General features: G+C 32.4%; 2 protein-coding genes across 7 annotated transcripts; one reads left to right on the forward strand and one right to left on the reverse strand.

Moving 5' to 3' along the window:
• Positions 1-9346: 9346 nt before the first annotated feature.
• LOC133301875 (VQ motif-containing protein 20-like) lies at positions 9347-10096 on the forward strand. Its single transcript, XM_061501584.1, has one exon. It carries the CDS (start codon positions 9347-9349, stop codon positions 10094-10096), a length of 750 nt encoding a protein of 249 aa, XP_061357568.1.
• A 1037-nt stretch (positions 10097-11133) lies between these two features.
• Positions 11134-17366, reverse strand: LOC133301888 (uncharacterized). Of its 6 annotated transcripts, none has more exons than XM_061501598.1 (10): positions 17303-17366; positions 16380-16739; positions 15947-16181; positions 15273-15445; positions 13817-13959; positions 13496-13673; positions 12827-13406; positions 12279-12391; positions 11620-11863; positions 11134-11462 (listed from the first exon to the last, which is right to left on the reverse strand). In XM_061501598.1, the coding sequence occupies exons 2-10, from the start codon at positions 16568-16570 to the stop codon at positions 11235-11237; spliced, it is 2085 nt and encodes a 694-aa protein (XP_061357582.1). In that variant the 5' UTR covers positions 16571-16739; positions 17303-17366; the 3' UTR covers positions 11134-11234. The 6 variants fall into 6 exon arrangements, with proteins under 6 accessions (XP_061357582.1, XP_061357583.1, XP_061357585.1 ...); XM_061501599.1 differs by having other exon boundaries at positions 17102-17354; XM_061501601.1 differs by having other exon boundaries at positions 15273-15442; positions 17003-17354.
• Positions 17367-17493: the final 127 nt, after the last annotated feature.

The raw sequence follows: 17493 nt of genomic DNA on the forward strand, positions 1-17493 counted from the left end.
AAAAAATCGATAAAATAGACCAAAAAAAGTAGATAAATATAATATTTTATCTATCTTACCCTTCTTTATTTTTTAGCCTTTCAATGAAACTTTGAATTAAAAAATAAATGAATAAAAAATAAAAAATAAAAACGGAAATAGATTATCATGAGTGTGGTTTCTGATACATGCAGCATCGCCAGCTATTTCAAAGTACGACTCAGTTCCCTTTCACGCCATAATTACTACAAGAGGACCACGTATGTCTCATCAAATTTCTCAACTGTTTTGTGTCTTATTTGTTGAATATTTAAGACAACAATACTGTCAATACATTTTCTGATAAATAATTGGGAATATAATTTTTTTATCATGAGACAAAATTATCTCATATATACAAAAAAATAGATGAGATTCATTTTTTTCTCTTTTTTTAGTGAGTTTTATCCACTTTTTTGTATATGCATGATCAAAATTATGTACATGAGAAACTATATTTCCTAAATAATTTTAAAATAATTAATTAAAAATTGAAAATATATTAAAATAATGATAAAAAAAAACACAACGAATTCCTTATTGAAGAATTATTCGAGAATTACATTTCATATTTTTATTTAAGATAATTTTTTTGAAATAATTAACTTATCTTTAAGATGAATAAAAAATATATTTATCATAAATTTAATTCAAAATATATTTTCATTTTAATATATTAAATTTATTGATAAATACACAATTTATTGTTCACTTTAAAAATAAACTCACTCAAATAAATTGTCTCTTATATATATATATATATATATATATATATATAGTAATATGAATCATTTGATATATTATTATTTGTTGATTATATTTAATAAGCTTTAAAAAATTAATATAAGAACTAATGTACAATTAATAACTCATTAAAGTATCAATAAAAAATTAAAGTTGTTTAATAACTCCCTTTTGTGGGAGATCATAAGACAACGTATAAACTTTTGTAAAAAAACATTTTTGTATTTTTGTTCACATTCAAAAATATATTTAGTTACCAAACAATGGTAACTCAATTAGTAATAAGAAAGTTGAGTAAGTGAAAAGAAAAAGGTTTTAGTTTGATTCACATATATCATTTTTGTGAGGGGTTTAAATATCTTTTTCTTTGACTTGCTTCGCACTTTGAATTAGTCTAATCATCAGCTCAAAGAATCGAAACTTATAGGGATATATCAGAGAGAGCCAATACACTTCAAAGAAATAATTAGGATTGAGTTAACTCTAAATAAATAAATAAATAAATTTATTTAATTTCAAGGGTTGACACAATTTGTAAGTGTGTTATACCTAAGGAGCGGACTATTGTGGCTAAAATATCAGTGGTTCGAATTTTAGGAAAAGCACCCATAGAACCAATGATAAACTCTTCAGCTCTACTCCACTAATATCCAAATGGGTGAGAATACCCCCGGAAACATATATATAGTTTAAGGGAAATTTATTTCTCTTGCAGAAATTTTTTTCAGTAGTAGTTGATTTTAATTATTGATTACGAAAAGGATATAGTTATAATGATAAAATTATTTTTTCTCTTTTTATCATATCAACAAATATTATTTGAGAAAAGAAAAAAATAAGTTTATTATTATAATTATATATTATCTGTAATACATAATTATAATCAATTACTATAAAAAAAAAATTCTTTGTAGCAACAATAGAAAAAATGTATGGGAAAAAATGTTCATTCTTAAAAAAAAAAAAACCATGCGTTTTTATGTGTTCAAACATAATGAAGCATCAACATCTTCAAAACATCTCATCATAACAATGTTTAAATATTTTCAGATGTTGCATGGTGATAAAGGTGGGATCGATGTAATGTTTGTAATTGAAATTTGCCACTTGGATTTACTTTTTTAAAGTTCAGACAAATAATAATTTGAGAAACTGTGGTTATCACATCATGAAAGAGACAACTCAAAAACTTTAAGAATAAAATTTTTCAAGGAAAGAATTGCCATTATTTTATTAAAAAGATAGGAAACACATAAAAGAAAGTATTCTAATCAAACGCAAAAAAATATTCGAACAAAATTGAGAAGATAATCATGTGTACGTGTTAGCATTGGCTTAACATTTTTATAGGAAGCAAGGGTTGGTTGGGAAAGGAATATTTAAAAAAAAAAAAAAGGTTGGTAGGGAAATTATTATTAACCACGTTTCAATTTCTTACCTTACCAAGCTCAAACAACCGAAACAATAACTACGCTTTGGTGACTAAACAGTATGAAAACCGAATTATTTGTGGATAATTAACTCAAGGTTGTTTGGACTTGGAAAAGACCAAAGAAGAGACAAAAGGAAATTCATGAATATAGATACTTTGCTCTTTTTATTCACTTTAAAAAATAATAATAATAATAACTTTGTTCTCTTTGTATCGTAAAGGGAAAGCATATCCGGAAATTCCATGATGGTGGATAAGGTCACTATTCACTAAGTCAATCAGGGATTATGTTGGACGAGACAGGCACTTTTTCTTCTAATCGGGCATAAGAGTAAATAAATAAAATAAAATCTCCAACATTTATTGTACGGGGATAGATTTTTATTTCTTGTTAATTATTTTACATGATTTTATCAGATATTTTTTTTGGCTTTTTATTGTAACTATTTACAAATTTTAATAAAATTTCATATATGTAATGTTTATAAAAAGTAAATCTAAAATTTTTATACGGTAAGAATATATAAAATTTTGATATAGAAACTTCTATTTTGAATTCGAAAGAATTGGTCAAGTGCACGTTTGATTTATTTTTATTTTTTATTTTAAATTTAAATGCAATTTTCGTCTCCTTTACCTGACATGTGATTACACCTTTTATATGAAATGATAATTATAATTTTAGCATTTTGTTTTTTTATCCCAATGTTAACTTAGACTCTTACAAGTAAAATATTTTTTTCAATTACAATCCTTACTTTTCATATATTAACAAAAAATATTTATTTCTTATCTTGTCTTGATCTAAGTTGGTTGTTAAAATAGTATAATCCTATAGTGTGTATTTGTTGGATTATTTCTCTTTAATTAGATGCAAGTTCCAATGCATAGAAGAATGAAAAGGCTTTATGGGAAAATGAAAGGACTTCATGGGAGAACAAAGAATTGTATTAAAATCCTCCACATTAAATGAAGAAGAATCTAGAACATTGAAGATATTCCTCATAGCTATCTATAAATAGAGGAAGAGATGAGATCAACAAAGCGAGGTGAAGAAATTCGAAAAATGAGAAATATGAAAAAAAAAGAGTCTGAATATCTCTAGAGAGAAGTTTGAGTGAGACCTCTTTAGTGAAGTTTGATATTACCACCATTGTAGGTGACATTTGATTGTACCTCTAGTGCAAGACTAGGGATGTTTGAATGGTGTAACCCATTATTCTTATAGTAGAAGTTTGATTCTGGACTAGTGTCTTATGGATTTTTACTTCTTCACATTGGAGAAGGTTTTCCCACATTAAACCAATTGACCATGTTCTTCTCCATCTCTCTCCTCTTGCATTTTACTGTTTCGCTTCCGCAATTGACTTGAGGGTCCGACTTGACCCAATAATGGTATCAGAGCGGTTTTAACCAGGGACCAGGAGCTTGGTTGGAGACACGATGAAGACACGATGAGTACTTAATTTCAGGAGTACGAGAAGAGACTTCTGCTTGAGGGGGAGCGAGTATTGATTACACTTGCTGCGAAGGAGCGGATATGAAGATCCCCTCTAATTAAGTCGAAAAGGGGGAGAATTGTTGGATTATTTCTCCTTAATTAGATGCAAGTTCCAATGCATGGAAGAATGAAAAGGCTTCATGGGAAAATGAAAGGACTTCATGGGAGAATGAAGAGTTGTATTGAAATCCTCCACATTAAATGAAGAAGAATCTAGAGCATTGAAGATATCCCTATTAGCCATCTATAAATAGAGGAAGAGATGAGATCAACAAAGCCAAGTGAAGAAATCCTCCGTGAGAAAAATGAGAAATATGAAGAAAAAAAGAGAGTCTGAATACCTCTAGAGAGAAGTTTGAGTGAGACTTCTTTAGGGAAGTTTGATATTACCACTATTGTAGGTGACATTTGATTGTACCTCTAGTGAAAGACTAGAGATGTTTGAATGGTGTAACCCATTATTGTTATAGTGAAAGTTTGATTCTGGACTAGTGTCCCGTGAGTTTTTACTTCTTCACATTGGAGAAGATTTTTCCCACGTTAAACAAATTGACCGCATTCTTTTCCATCTCTCTCCTCTTGCATTTTACTGGTTCACTTCCACAATTGACTTGAGGATCCGACTTGACCCAACAATATTATTGCAATGTTGTCCCACTACTAACCTAAACAAATTTGATTAAAATTTTATTTAGTTTGGTAACAAAAAAATAGAGTCAATATTATTCTAGGTAAAATTTTGTGTCAATTAACTATTGTAAGAAATTACTTTAATTAACAAATCTATTAATTCTTAAAAACGGAAGTTAACTATTGTCCTTGATTGCTTTAATAAAAAACACAAGATGAATAACATTGTTCCAATTAAAGCTCAATGATGAGAACACTAATTAGAAGGAATACATTTTCTTTAATTAAATTTAGAGAAAATAAGTTAGTGTAAAGCAAAAACTAAAACTAAAACTAAATTATTTATTAATAAGAGTATGCATATATGTGTATATATCATTGTCAACTTTCAATTTATGGAGCATATGTTAGTGTACCTTATCTTTCATAACAAACTGAGGATAATACAGTTAAAAATATGGTTCACATTGTTTTAGCAACAACCTTTCATAACAGTCAAAAAATTCCAACCATCCATATTTTCTGCACTCCACTAATAACAGACATTTTGGTGATTAGGGTCTATATATAATGAGACTTTAGACTTTGTAATCTCTGAGCTCATTCTTGGATTTATGTTGTACATCATCTGTGCCTGACAGCTAAAGCTTGGAAGGCTCACAAAGTGCTCACATAGTCTCGCTTACTACTTAACTGGTGGACTACTTCAACCCATTATTAGAACAAAAGGGAAAGCAATAGTAAGAGATATTTATAACAATTACTTTTTTTTGCATTAGATCTAATTGCTTCTGATTTTTTTTATTTTTTTTTGGTACATAATTGCTTCTGATTTTATATGAGCATGATTAGACCATAAAGATATTTTAGAATTTACAGCATATTCCACGATTAATCGAAACACACGCACCATATATTGTGGTCTCAAATTTTTGATTGAATGATTAAAATAGGTTGATTGACCATTGTGATTTATTTTTCAACATGAGCCACTTTCCCTCCTATCAGTATTCTCTTTGTGGATTTCCACTGGATGAAAGTGATCAGCCTTTTCAACCAGCCCCGCCACACGATGAAAACTCTGCTTTCTCTGTTTTCATGCAGATATATCAATATTCCATCAACTTCACAATTGATATTATTTGGGCCTGAAGTATTTTTGAGTCTCAATCCAAGCACCTCGTTTGGAATCAGCTTTTCTTGCATAATTATTGAATATTCGAGCCCTTTAACTCAGCCACTTGCCTAGGATACGTTACTTCTTTGCAAACCATTATTGAGTGCCAACGAGTTCTTTCTGATTTTTTTTATATAATAGATTTTAACAATGTTATTAAACCCGGCCCGGTTATTGACCCGGTCGAGGTACTGAGTCACCATTTCAAGCAATGGGTCATTGATTCAACCGCATGATCCGGTAAGTATATGTAAATCTACAATTTATATTAAAAAAATTATAAATATACTTAAATATTTGTAAAAAAATATACCAATTTCAAATATTTTAATATGAAAATAATAAATTACACATCATTGTCTAACAAAAGATCAATCAAACATATAATATTTGTGATACTAGGGTTCAGTAAACGACATCTCTAACTATAAATCAAATCAAAATTCTCTGCATATTGCATAATCAAGATAATATTAGTGTTGTAGGTACATAATATATGTAAGTTAATAAGCTACAAATCACTCAAATATTTCAAAAGAAAATAATTCATTTGTGTTTGAGAGTAAAAAAAAAGACATTAATTTATGAAAATAAATTAGTTTTTTTTATAGACTGAACCGGGTCACCGGTTGAACCGACCGGGTCACCGATTTTTACGAAAATTGGCCGGATTGCACTGGGTCGCATCGGTTCTGTAACATGGCTAGTCCAATATGAAAATCAGACCGGTTACATGATCGGTTCACCGGTTTCTGGGTCGACCCGGTCGGGTCGGTCCGATTTTTATAACATTGGATTTTAACATATAATGTCATGCAAATTATTTAAATTTATTATTATTAACTCACTATTAATTAATTGTTTGATATAACTCGTACTTGCATTCTTATGACAACTTTTATTAGCGGGACTTAGAAAAGCCAATGGGGATTCCGCTAAGCTATTATTTCTTGGTCTTGTTCGATCCAAGGGGATCGAGGGTGTCCAATAAGAGATTGATGAGTCTATATAAGATCAATATACTCTTAGATATCTATGAGAGAGATATCTTAGAGGGTTGCAGATCACATGATGAACGGCGTAGCCAGAGAGTGGGAGTGTGTACACAATAACAGCTAAGAGAGAGCATAAAGCAATGTGTATCTGATTAGCTTAACCCCTTATTTATAGGGCTACTTGGTATAGTAGTGAAATTTTGGACCTCTTGGAAATATTGGAGGCCTGATATTCGAATCGCTGGTGATATGGTAAGATTGATATCTTATCAGGCAAGATTATTTTCTTATCTTTCTCAATTGATTGCTCATTGTGGGCTATCAAGATATGCGCTCATAAGTTGGGTCCGTAACTTATGAATAACTACTGTTACTTAGGGTTTCTAAACTTATTTATCTTCCCCTTATAAACCGAGAGCTTTGTAACGGTGAGGAGAATAAAGTGAAACATTACTAGACATAATTCTTAAATTCATGATGTTTTGAATGCAAAATGGAGCCTTAAAAGACTAAAATATGAATTTAATGTCTTAAATTGTTAGTATTGAAATAATGAGATGAATTGTTATTAAGTTATTTTCTTAGGATTAATTAAGTTAATTTTTATGCTTTTTGGTATTTTAGATGATTGGAAAGATATGGAGATGCAAATATTATGATTGTTGGCTTGTTGCAAAAAAAAGAAGAAGATAAATCTCATTCAAAAGATTTGACACATAAGTGCCCAAAAAATAAAAGCCCAATCCTAATGCCTAGGCATTGACATGTTTGTAATTACTACCCTTATTATTGCGATATAGTTTAATTTGGAAAAGCCTTTATGATTTCTTTTGTCTTTATTTTTGCCATGAATATCTAATTTTCTTTGTAGTTAGAATTAGATGGAATCCAATTGAATCGTTAAGTTTTTGAATTAATCTTCGATGCAATTTTCACTTTTCATATTGAATAAATTTGCCTATTCTTCATGCTTGCTTCTATGAATCAATCTTCTTATAGACCGATCTAAGGTTCATGTATGAAAATATGGATGATGGTATATGAATTGATATTGATAAATTCATCATTGATTTGTATGAATTTGGGGATAGACATATGAGTTGTTCAATCCTTATAACATTTTTATATTTCTTGCTTTTAATGCTTGAACCATTTTAGGAAACATCAAAGAATTATGATTCTTTAAAGGGGGTAATGAGTTAGAATATGGAGAGATTGTGTTTTAAGTTTTAACTAAGGGAAAAATGTTTGTCATTTTAAATGACATAATACTCTCTCCTTTTAAGAGAGAGACAGACACAGAAAAAAAAATTATTTAAATTTTAAATTAAAAAAAAAACCATCAACTTTCTCTCTCCCATGATTTTCATTTTTCTGTGTCTATCTCTTTCCTAAAATGACAAAACTTATGTTATTTAAAATGACAAACACCAAACTCTTTAACTAAATTAGATGAATTGATTCACAGTATAAAAATTACGATCTCGATGCATGTCGATCCCTTTGGGAATAATAATAAGAAAACAGTTGAAAGATACAACTAAAAGCTCTATAAGCAGTTATCCAAAAAAAAAAGCTTAAAAAAATTTAGTGAAATTATCCGTGAATAGTACCGGTATATCAATAATTCGCTGGGCGTCTTTTGAGTTGAGTTGTAAAACGCGCTTAGCCCTCCCTCTCATGTGATTTAATCCGGAAGACAAATAGTTCAAAATTCCAAAAGATGGTAACATACACATTAATCGCACTTTATATTAAAATGCTGACATACACCTTAAATAAGGTATATATGATATGAGTTGGATTTAGGGCTCTTTGTATTGCCTTTTTAAGAAAGTCTTTTTTATCACTTCCTTATTTTAAAAGTACTTTCTATAAAAGTGACAGCTATTTAGATTTTTTTTAAAAATATTTGATTTTTGAAAAAAATATTGTCTTTTGACTTCTGTTTTTTTTTTTAAAAACAGGCATCCAAACAGACTTTTTTTAGAAATACTTTTTTTTCTTAAAAAAAGCAACTTTTGAAAAAAAAAAAAAAAACTTATTCAAACGGGCTCTAAAGCTAACTACGTAAATGATTTCTCTAAATGCAGTAACATGTTTCCATATTTGCACTAATATCTTTTCAGAAGGTTGAAGGTTTGAATCTTAAATGTGAGGATAGAGACTTAAAATAAGGGTAGAATGATGATAAAGCTTCTAGTGCACAGGATTAATCGAAGAGTACGTAATAAACGACGTTACTTTACATTTATAAGACATGAATTGAATCTGTAATACCTGGGTCACATAGTCACAAGACACTAGTAAATTTTGTAATATATTTATATCGGATGGAATGTTTAACACAATTATTTTCTTTCCGATAATCGTCATTCTCGGCATTTTTGTGTTTTCTGGAACAACAACCTTAAATTTTTCCTCCGAATGCGCCGCCACACCACGACACGTGGGGCCCACCCCCTTAACAGATTCCCTCGCTTCCGGTCCTCCCGACACGTCCCTTCCAGCGCACTCCTTGCACCAACTGAAATTCCCAAACTACCCCTTTCCAAATTCTCATATCGCCAACGTGTCACATCCCCATTGGCCATCACACTTTCCCCATAACAAAATTTGCATGCACCATGCACAATCCACAAACTCTATATATACAACAAACAACACATTCATCCCTCCAAATCCTTGCCTTACTTTAACCATCTCCACAAAACCATAACAATCCAAACCATAATCTTCATTTTTTTTTTTTTTGCCTCATTTACATTTAAAGCAAACCCATATATAATTCCATAATTAACTTTACCTTTCATTTCTCTTTGTTGTGGGTGATTATCAAAACCAAAGCCATGAGTCCTACACAATTCCGTGCAAAGAAAGAAATCACCTCTACCAACAATAACATTAATGGATTGTTGCCACCACCTTTAAAAATCAACAAGGATTCTCATCTCATCAAGAAATCATCTTCATCGTCGTCATCATTACCATCATCGTCTTCATCATCATCATCAACATCAACATCATCCTCACTTGGCAATAACGGGATGGCACCGGCAGTGCCAGCCTCATCGAATAAGCCACCGCAGCGCCATCCGGTGATAATCTACACACATTCTCCAAAGGTTATCCATACTCACCCAAGGGACTTCATGGCATTGGTGCAAAAGCTCACTGGGCTCACGCGCTCAGAGGACGGCGGCAACAACAACAATAACTCGCCGGCACAACAACAACCAAAGCAAGAGCCAGGGAGCCGCGTCGCGGCGGTGGTAGGGGACAAGGAGAGCGACCACAAGAATGTGGTTGTTGTTAGAAACGAGGACAATGAGACATCATCGGTGATCACCGAGGAGAATAACTGTAGTAGCTGCAGCAATGGTGAAAATCAGGTTAACTCGTGTTTGGTGGTGGCGGAGCCACCGATGATGGAGCCACAGTTGAACCCTTACATGACAAACTTGCCAGTGGGGGAGTTCATGTGCTCGAGCCAGCCATTGTTGAACTATGCGGATTCATTGTTCTTCTCTCATAACATGAGGACTTCTATTCCATCATCAGCCACCTTGGAAGGGATGAAAGATTTCCGTCAATATTGATTATAGTTGAAGTTTTTTTTTTCCTTGTTAAATTTTTGGTGCCAATAAAAGTTCTAGTTTTCCAGGGATAGAACTTCATTTATTTATTTTTTTCATTTTTCAATTCTTTTTTTGAAGAACTGAGGATTTATTTATTTTATTTTTTTGGATAAAAAAGTTGTATCTACAAATTATTCCATTTTTTTAATAATTTGTTTCATAGATTTGTAACTGAATAATAAAGAAACATGCAGCTTTCTATGTTGATATGTATTCTATCATCATGATCCTTTATTTGTTAGCTTTTCAGAATTGAACATGCTTTCTGGTTCATCTTTGTGTACACAGTTAAGGAAAACACGAATTCATTGTGAATCATGAAATAAAGGAGCATGCAAAAGTCTTCAAGAGATAAAATATTGGTTGGAAAAGAAAAAACAGTTATAGTAAAATTAAATGATAAATTGGAAGCATATCAATGATTGTGTAATGTATGGTGATTAATTATAAGAACGAATCACAGGTTTTTTTCCCCCCCTTTGAATTCAGTTTCAAACCAGAAATGACAATTCAGAGTTTAAACGAAACAAAATACGTGAGACTATATGGGGCAATAAAAATAGCTTGCCCTAACAGTCTTGATCTCTAAACAATTATTAGTTATAGGGATTCATTTTTCAAACATATGTTACATTTCTCAACGTGACAATGTCATTTTTGAGAGAACCGCACAAATGACAAGAAATTAGCAGATATATATTGATGAGTTGATGGCAGCTTTTATTTCCTTTTATTTCTTGATGATAAATTACATATATTTTGGGAGGATAAAGGGTTATGGAACATGTTCTGAGCTGGATAATAATTAGTGGCAAGTCTTGGGCTAAATTTTGGGTCCAAACAATATATTTTCCAAATTGTTTGTCCCAACATATCATTGTAGCACAATAGAGAAGAGATCCTTTGTCAATTCACTAATTAGAAGTTAAAAAGAGTGTGTTGCTCAAATAAAATTATAGGCACTTTTAGGAGGAAGAGAATCATTTCATTAATCTAATTACTTTGCTTCCACTATTGAATTGTACACTTCAAACATCTATACACGAGGAAAACAGTATTCAACATAAACATGTACATAATCTCACAAAATATTACACCATCACTTTCTCTTCTTTTCCTCTTTATCTGTTTCAAGTGTAACAGGAGCTGCTGGTATGCTGAACCACCATTCCCTCATTCTCCTTGTCCATCTCTCTGTGCTAGCTTTCCTTGGAGGTGAATACTTTGTAAAAATCTCCAAGAAGACTAGCAGAACTATGTACTTACTAGGCAAGAAAGCAAAAATCAAGGCCATTGATAGAAGACCAAAGGCCAACTTCTCCGTGGCCTGATCATCATATAAAGGAACCAAGTATTATTATGTGTGACACAAGTATGAAAATTAAGATTAAATAAACTTGTCAAAATAATTTTTCAACAAGTGCATCCATGCTTCTTTCTAGACAAAAATTAATACAAATCAGGAAAAGGGAATGAGAGAACACCTGAGGAAGAATTGACAGCAACAAGCCGCGGAGCTTGAGCAGAATTACGTTACCATCTTGTATAAGTTGTTCAGCTTGAGAAACAGCATTCTGAACAGCCAAAAGCTGTTCCACTGTATTCATTGGTGGAGGGGCTATTACTTTAATTTCACTAACAGCACTATCTTGGCCAAAATATCGGGTAATTATCATAAAAGCAGCAAGTAACATAAGCACCAGTGCCACTGCATACCCAAGCCAACCCCTGCAATAATCAGATTATTTAAGTCACCAGAAAAAGGCAAATAATCTATCATTACAAGGGGTTATTGCTTTGTCTTTTGTATCACATCATATTATATCTAATCAATATCAATTCCAGATTATTCAGTCTCTTTTTTCCCTTTCCTCCTTCCTTACCTAAAAACCCTATAACTTCAACAAACAAAACTTATAGCTGCTGAACCTATAATTGCTTAGCAAGCCGCGTAAATGCTTAAATGTTCAATGTTTATTGAGTTTATTCCCAAAACTTTTTCTTATTGCAATTTACAAATAGTACCCATATGAAGGAATTTTCAACAATTACATAAATTTCAATAAAAAAATATCTCCTTTCTCTTCCGCCTCTCAACAAATAACAGGTCAATAGAATACTGATCAGTCTATGAAAGTTTTACCTGCAGATGATGTAACCGAAGAACAAACAAAACCCGGAAGACTTCCATGGATCATCCCAATTTGCCAAAGATTGAAGAGACTTCCTAAGTTCATTTAGAGGAAAAAGTAACTCCTGAAAGTTGAGGTAAATGACAAGTATTAGAGTCAAAATAGGATAATTAACAGAAGCTGGCTTTACTATTCTAAATTTGGAATAAGTAGGAGCCGTAAAACCATAGGATTCAATTTGCACTCTCCAAGTAGGCAAGTAGATTTGGCTATTCAACAATTTGGCTTCATTCTATTTATTATTCCTTCATTTAGGAAAAGAAGAAAGAAGTTGTGCATTGTAAAACATGCACATTACATGCCCCTACTCAAAACGCTTGCACATGTTTGCAGATTTTCTTATCAAGAGTAAGTAGAATCTATAGTCTAATGCATCTTTACAAATTACAACTAAAATGCAATACCCTCTTGTTTGACTAATATTCTTCATTACCAGTATTGGCAAAAGCAAAACCGTAAAAGCTTGACTAAAAGGTAAAAGAGGATGATAAGCTAGTACCTTCATGATAGCCATATTAGTGTCTATACCATCAACTTTAACACCGTCAACTGTTGCTTGAGCAGATACGACCTTTTTATAGTTGTTCTTAGATTCTATAACCACTCTCTCCAATGAAGTCATTTCTCCAACAGATATTTCACCCACAGCAATCCTGCTCTCATTTGAGTTGTTTGAACTTGCTCCAAACACAAATCCTAAGTTCGAAACCATGTCCAAGGCCGAGATAGAATACATTCCACTTCTAGCCCTGAAATCATTATCGGAACCTGACTCCCTTAAGTTTGACATATTTGCAAGGGTTTCTAATATCAAGTCTCCACCTGGAAGCTGATCGCATAAATTAAACATGAGAAGAGCATCATTCCGTATGGGGATTGCAGAACCAACATCTTGAATGGCTTGTAAACGCAAAATTCCTAAAAGAGCCTTCCAAAGTACTTCATCCCGCGCAATCCCTTTAATTGTATACTTGTTTATGAATTTGTGAACATAAAGAATCTCTTGGATGACAGCAAGCCAATAATCACGACGAGCATGACCTCTAAGCTCCGGAAATTCTAGGACAGCTGGTTCTGATCTACAAGAGAAATACTTTTGAAAGTTGATAGCGAGATGATTTTTCAGCAGCTATCCATTATCTATAAATTTAAATGTGCAATTACTTACAAGGATGCTGAGCTATAGAAGACTGCCTTGTCAAAAAGTCGAGTACCCCATGGTCCAGTCAACTCAGGTTTAACAACTTGTTTTAGATCGTCCGATAAATCATACCTTTTTGGTTTGTCATACGATACAACGCGGAATGCTTCAAAATAAAGTGCATGATCTGTCAGGATTAACCTTCCTGCACGCATGCCAAAAGAAGAGTCACTAAAGTCCTTAAGAATAAACAGTGCATACATCTACTTTATCAGTGAGCATATATAATATAATTTGACAGGAACATATGCTAGATAAAGATGGTGTATATTATTTTCACTCACTTACCAGGCCAGGTGGATATTCCTACATGCTCAAGGACTGGCTGTGTGGTGACTGTTCCATCAACCTCAAGAATCTTCTCTCCTTTAGAGGATCTTACAGCAGAAAGGAGAGACGACTCTGAATTGCTCTTCATTTTTCTTATTGCTCTGTAAAGATTAACAAAAAATCAATACAAAATTTTTAAGAATACACACACACACACACACACTAAAATTACAAACCCTGTTGAATCACAAACTGAAGCAGATATAAAATACAGACCTTTGAAATTATCATCAACCATAAAATACAAAACTATACTGAAAATGTATCAACCTCTTAGTACTTAAAATTGTCAAATTTTGGTATTTCAGAATGAGATTACAAAGCAATGAACTTTGACTTTAACCCACAAGCCTGTCTAGCAGAATAGCCATTACATATATGTGGATACACTAACCTGAATTTTCAGTACAAAATTAATAAGCTGATCATGCACAAAAGCAGGAAAAAGGGTTTGCTTAAATAATAAGTTTACTGCTTTGAGTCTTTAAACTATAGCATCCCTTTTTTCCTATTGTTAAAGGGTACTGGTAAAACCAACTAAGTTTGGATGCTTTTTGTGAGGGACCTCTTCTACATACCATCAGCATGAACATTAATTCTGAGGGTTCGGTAAATTTCTCAAAAACTACTTTTGAAAAATTGTTACTGAATTTTGAGTATAAATAAAAACTTGTAATGGATGTTTTCAAAGCTTTCAAAAAATAAATGTGTTTTTTTAATAATAAAAAGTTCACCAAAGAAGAAATAAAGTACATAATAGTTTATTATTATGTGATTAGGAAAGACTTCGTGGTATTCAATAGTAGCTACTTGTAGTGCACACAAAGTAGAGGGTTTAATTATAGAGGTGCTACATCAGTATTCAATCATAACTATACAAAGCCCTATTTCTGAATTATGTTTCATATTGTTCCCTCTCTAGTCCTCTTCCCTTTTCCATCTGCTTAAAATTTCAACCAGTATCAGAGCCAAGCAGTACCATCCATATCCTTGTAAGCCAAGTCTCCCAGTTTCATTCTATTCTCAAATCAGAGAATAATTGTTTCAGAAAAATTAAGTCAGGATTATACTACAAAACGTCACTTTCTTGTGCTAAAAATTAGATATATTAATATTTTCTTTCAACTGAATAGAATTCTATCAAACAATACCAAGGGTGAATCAGTCTAAGCAGATGTATATGCAGTTAGTTTCCTTTTAAAAATACAAAATAAAAGTGAGAGCTATATATGTTCAGCACTCCTACTGACCTGCCTCAAAAAAAATGAAGAAAGGAGAGAAGACCAACAGAAACACTCAAACAACATGTAGAAAAGGCAGGAAAGGTGGCTTGCATAAAAGACACTTGGAAGTCAAAGGAATACCACAAGAAGTCGAAAGCAATAACATATTTCAAGGTAAAGGTCATTGTTACCTTTCTAGGCTACTGAGGTACTTGTCATACATGGGGAACTGTAGGCGACCACCAGTTGATGAACTCAGCACCTCAAAAAGATTTTCACTAATGATGACATTGGCAATGATAGGAATTGCAGGAGCTATTCGACAGAAAGCTTCTAAACCAACAGATACATCCTCATCGACCTTCTAGAAATTTTTAAAACCAATATTAAGAAAAACCAGAGTACTAAAGACACAACAAACAAACCCATAATATGTATATATAACACATGGGTATAGACAAATAAGAGGATATACTATTAATAAATTATATTTATTTGATATGGCCATTTGGGAACTAACGAAATATCAAGTTCAGAGAACAGCAAAGAAGAAATTGAGTATAATTTGCATTCATCCACAGATATGAACAGAAACATTTAACAACAACAGAAACATAAGTTATTTTAAGGATATTATATTTATTTATTTCTTGTACCATACACCACAGTTTATTGTATAATGCCCCCCAATCCCAACAACAAAAAATCATTAGGTAAGATAAGATTCTATATACATCAACACCACCTTTATCCCAAACTAGTTAGGGACAAGATTCTATATATGATTTCAAAATTGTTTCCTGGTAACATTAATCTTCAATACATGACTCCAAGAAAAATCTCACTCATACTGTGAAAAACATACATTAATTAAAGGTTGGCTGGCAGCGGCTGGGACCTCCCAAGCTAACATCATGTCATATGTCAAGCGCCGGAACGTTTTATCAAATAGATAACCAGTCATTTGTGTTGTCAACGAAAGTGCCTTGAAACAGCAATATTCCAATAAGTTCCTCGCATACCGTGATGGATGCTTTATAGAATCAGAAGCCTCTTGATTGAAGCTCTCCTGAAGCTCACTTGAAGAGATCTTAAGAATTCTGCATTTTATTTATTTATTTATTGTTACAGTTGAATTTTCAATCAAAATTATGGGCCATTGTGTCAAACAAACAAACGTAAATGGTCCAAGGCTACCAAATATTCAAACTAAATCCAACAAGAGTGAAAGTTTGAAAACTGATAATGAAGCAATAATTGGTAAGTAAAAGTGATAAGATGCCCATAAATGAACTTACTTTGAGCATCTACGTACAACTAGGTTTGCAACCGGAGATAGCTCTGGGATCCAATTCCTCCCAGCAGAAGGTGAATTTTCCATCTCCTCAAATTCTTCATCAAAGTAGCTCTTCTTACCAAGCAACCAATTAAATGATCCTTCTTTTACCAGACCTTCAAGCATATTTCTGGTTTTACTAGCAACAGCCATCTCCTTTCTCCCCACTATTTTATCAAGTTGGAAAACAAGATACCCAATATCCAGTTTTTCTCAAAGTACTTGCATTTATTGTAACACAAAATGTTGCCAACAAAATTAACTCCTCAAAACCGAATCATCAAACTCCTAATCATAAAAGGCTCAACGCATCCAATCCCATCTGCATGATAAATTGATATTACAGTTGGAGCAGAGTGAGCAAACTTATAGTTATTAAGCTTCAAACCAGTTGTTACAATTTCTGAAAGTCCTACAAAATTTGGGATAACCACAAAGCAAACATGCAAATTGTAAGAGTGCTTAACTAATTGAATCTCAAACAGCATACACACAATCACACTTCCAAATTCATGCAAATAAACTAGAAACAAGGAACATACATTTAATTGAATTACAGATAACCCCAAAATCCAAGTGACCCACCTTTTAAATGCAGAAAAAAATTTCAACTTTGGCAAATGGGGTAAGTTGAAATTGTGAGATTTTCCGTGATCTCAGAGAGTGAAGGGATTGCGAACTAACCCGTTTCGACAAATAGCGAAATTCTTAGGATAACAACATAGACAACCAACTGGGTAACTTGGGTTAGAGACACGTAAGGTGATGTAAAGAATCTGAGTCGGATTAAGAACAGTTTTCAGTGTTGGATAAGCATGAAGAGAGAGAGAGAGAGAGAGAGAGAGCGCTTTACCTTTCTGAAAGGGGAAATATTCGAGTTCTTACCTTATTGGGACATAATCAGGAACTCGCAGGTGAAGAGAAATGGATAACTTGTGTGTTTGTCTCTTCCCAGTGCAGAATACCTTTGATTCCAATTTTATTTTATTTTTAAAAAATCGTCAATATTCTAATTTATTTTAAGAAATAACATATGTCATTTTAAAAGATATAAATTTATATCATTTTAGATCCTA

Source organism: Gastrolobium bilobum, unplaced genomic scaffold (genome assembly GCF_033153095.1).
Source record: "Gastrolobium bilobum isolate Gb01-03AN ecotype WA unplaced genomic scaffold, APGP_CSIRO_Gbil_v1 utg15942, whole genome shotgun sequence".
In the NCBI taxonomy this organism is placed as follows: domain Eukaryota; kingdom Viridiplantae; phylum Streptophyta; class Magnoliopsida; order Fabales; family Fabaceae; genus Gastrolobium; species Gastrolobium bilobum.

Excerpts from the sequence above, each read along its gene's own strand:
- LOC133301875 (XM_061501584.1), top strand. The coding sequence starts at position 9,347 with ATGAGTCCTACACAATTCCGTGCAAAGAAAGAAATCACCTCTACCAAC.
- LOC133301888 (XM_061501598.1), bottom strand. The coding sequence starts at position 16,570 with ATGGCTGTTGCTAGTAAAACCAGAAATATGCTTGAAGGTCTGGTAAAA. Across the intron at positions 13,407-13,495 it reads TTCTATAGCTCAGCATCCTT|ATCAGAACCAGCTGTCCTAG; the intron begins GTAAGTAATTGC and ends TTTCTCTTGTAG. Across the intron at positions 11,463-11,619 it reads TGCTGTCAATTCTTCCTCAG|GCCACGGAGAAGTTGGCCTT; the intron begins GTGTTCTCTCAT and ends TATGATGATCAG.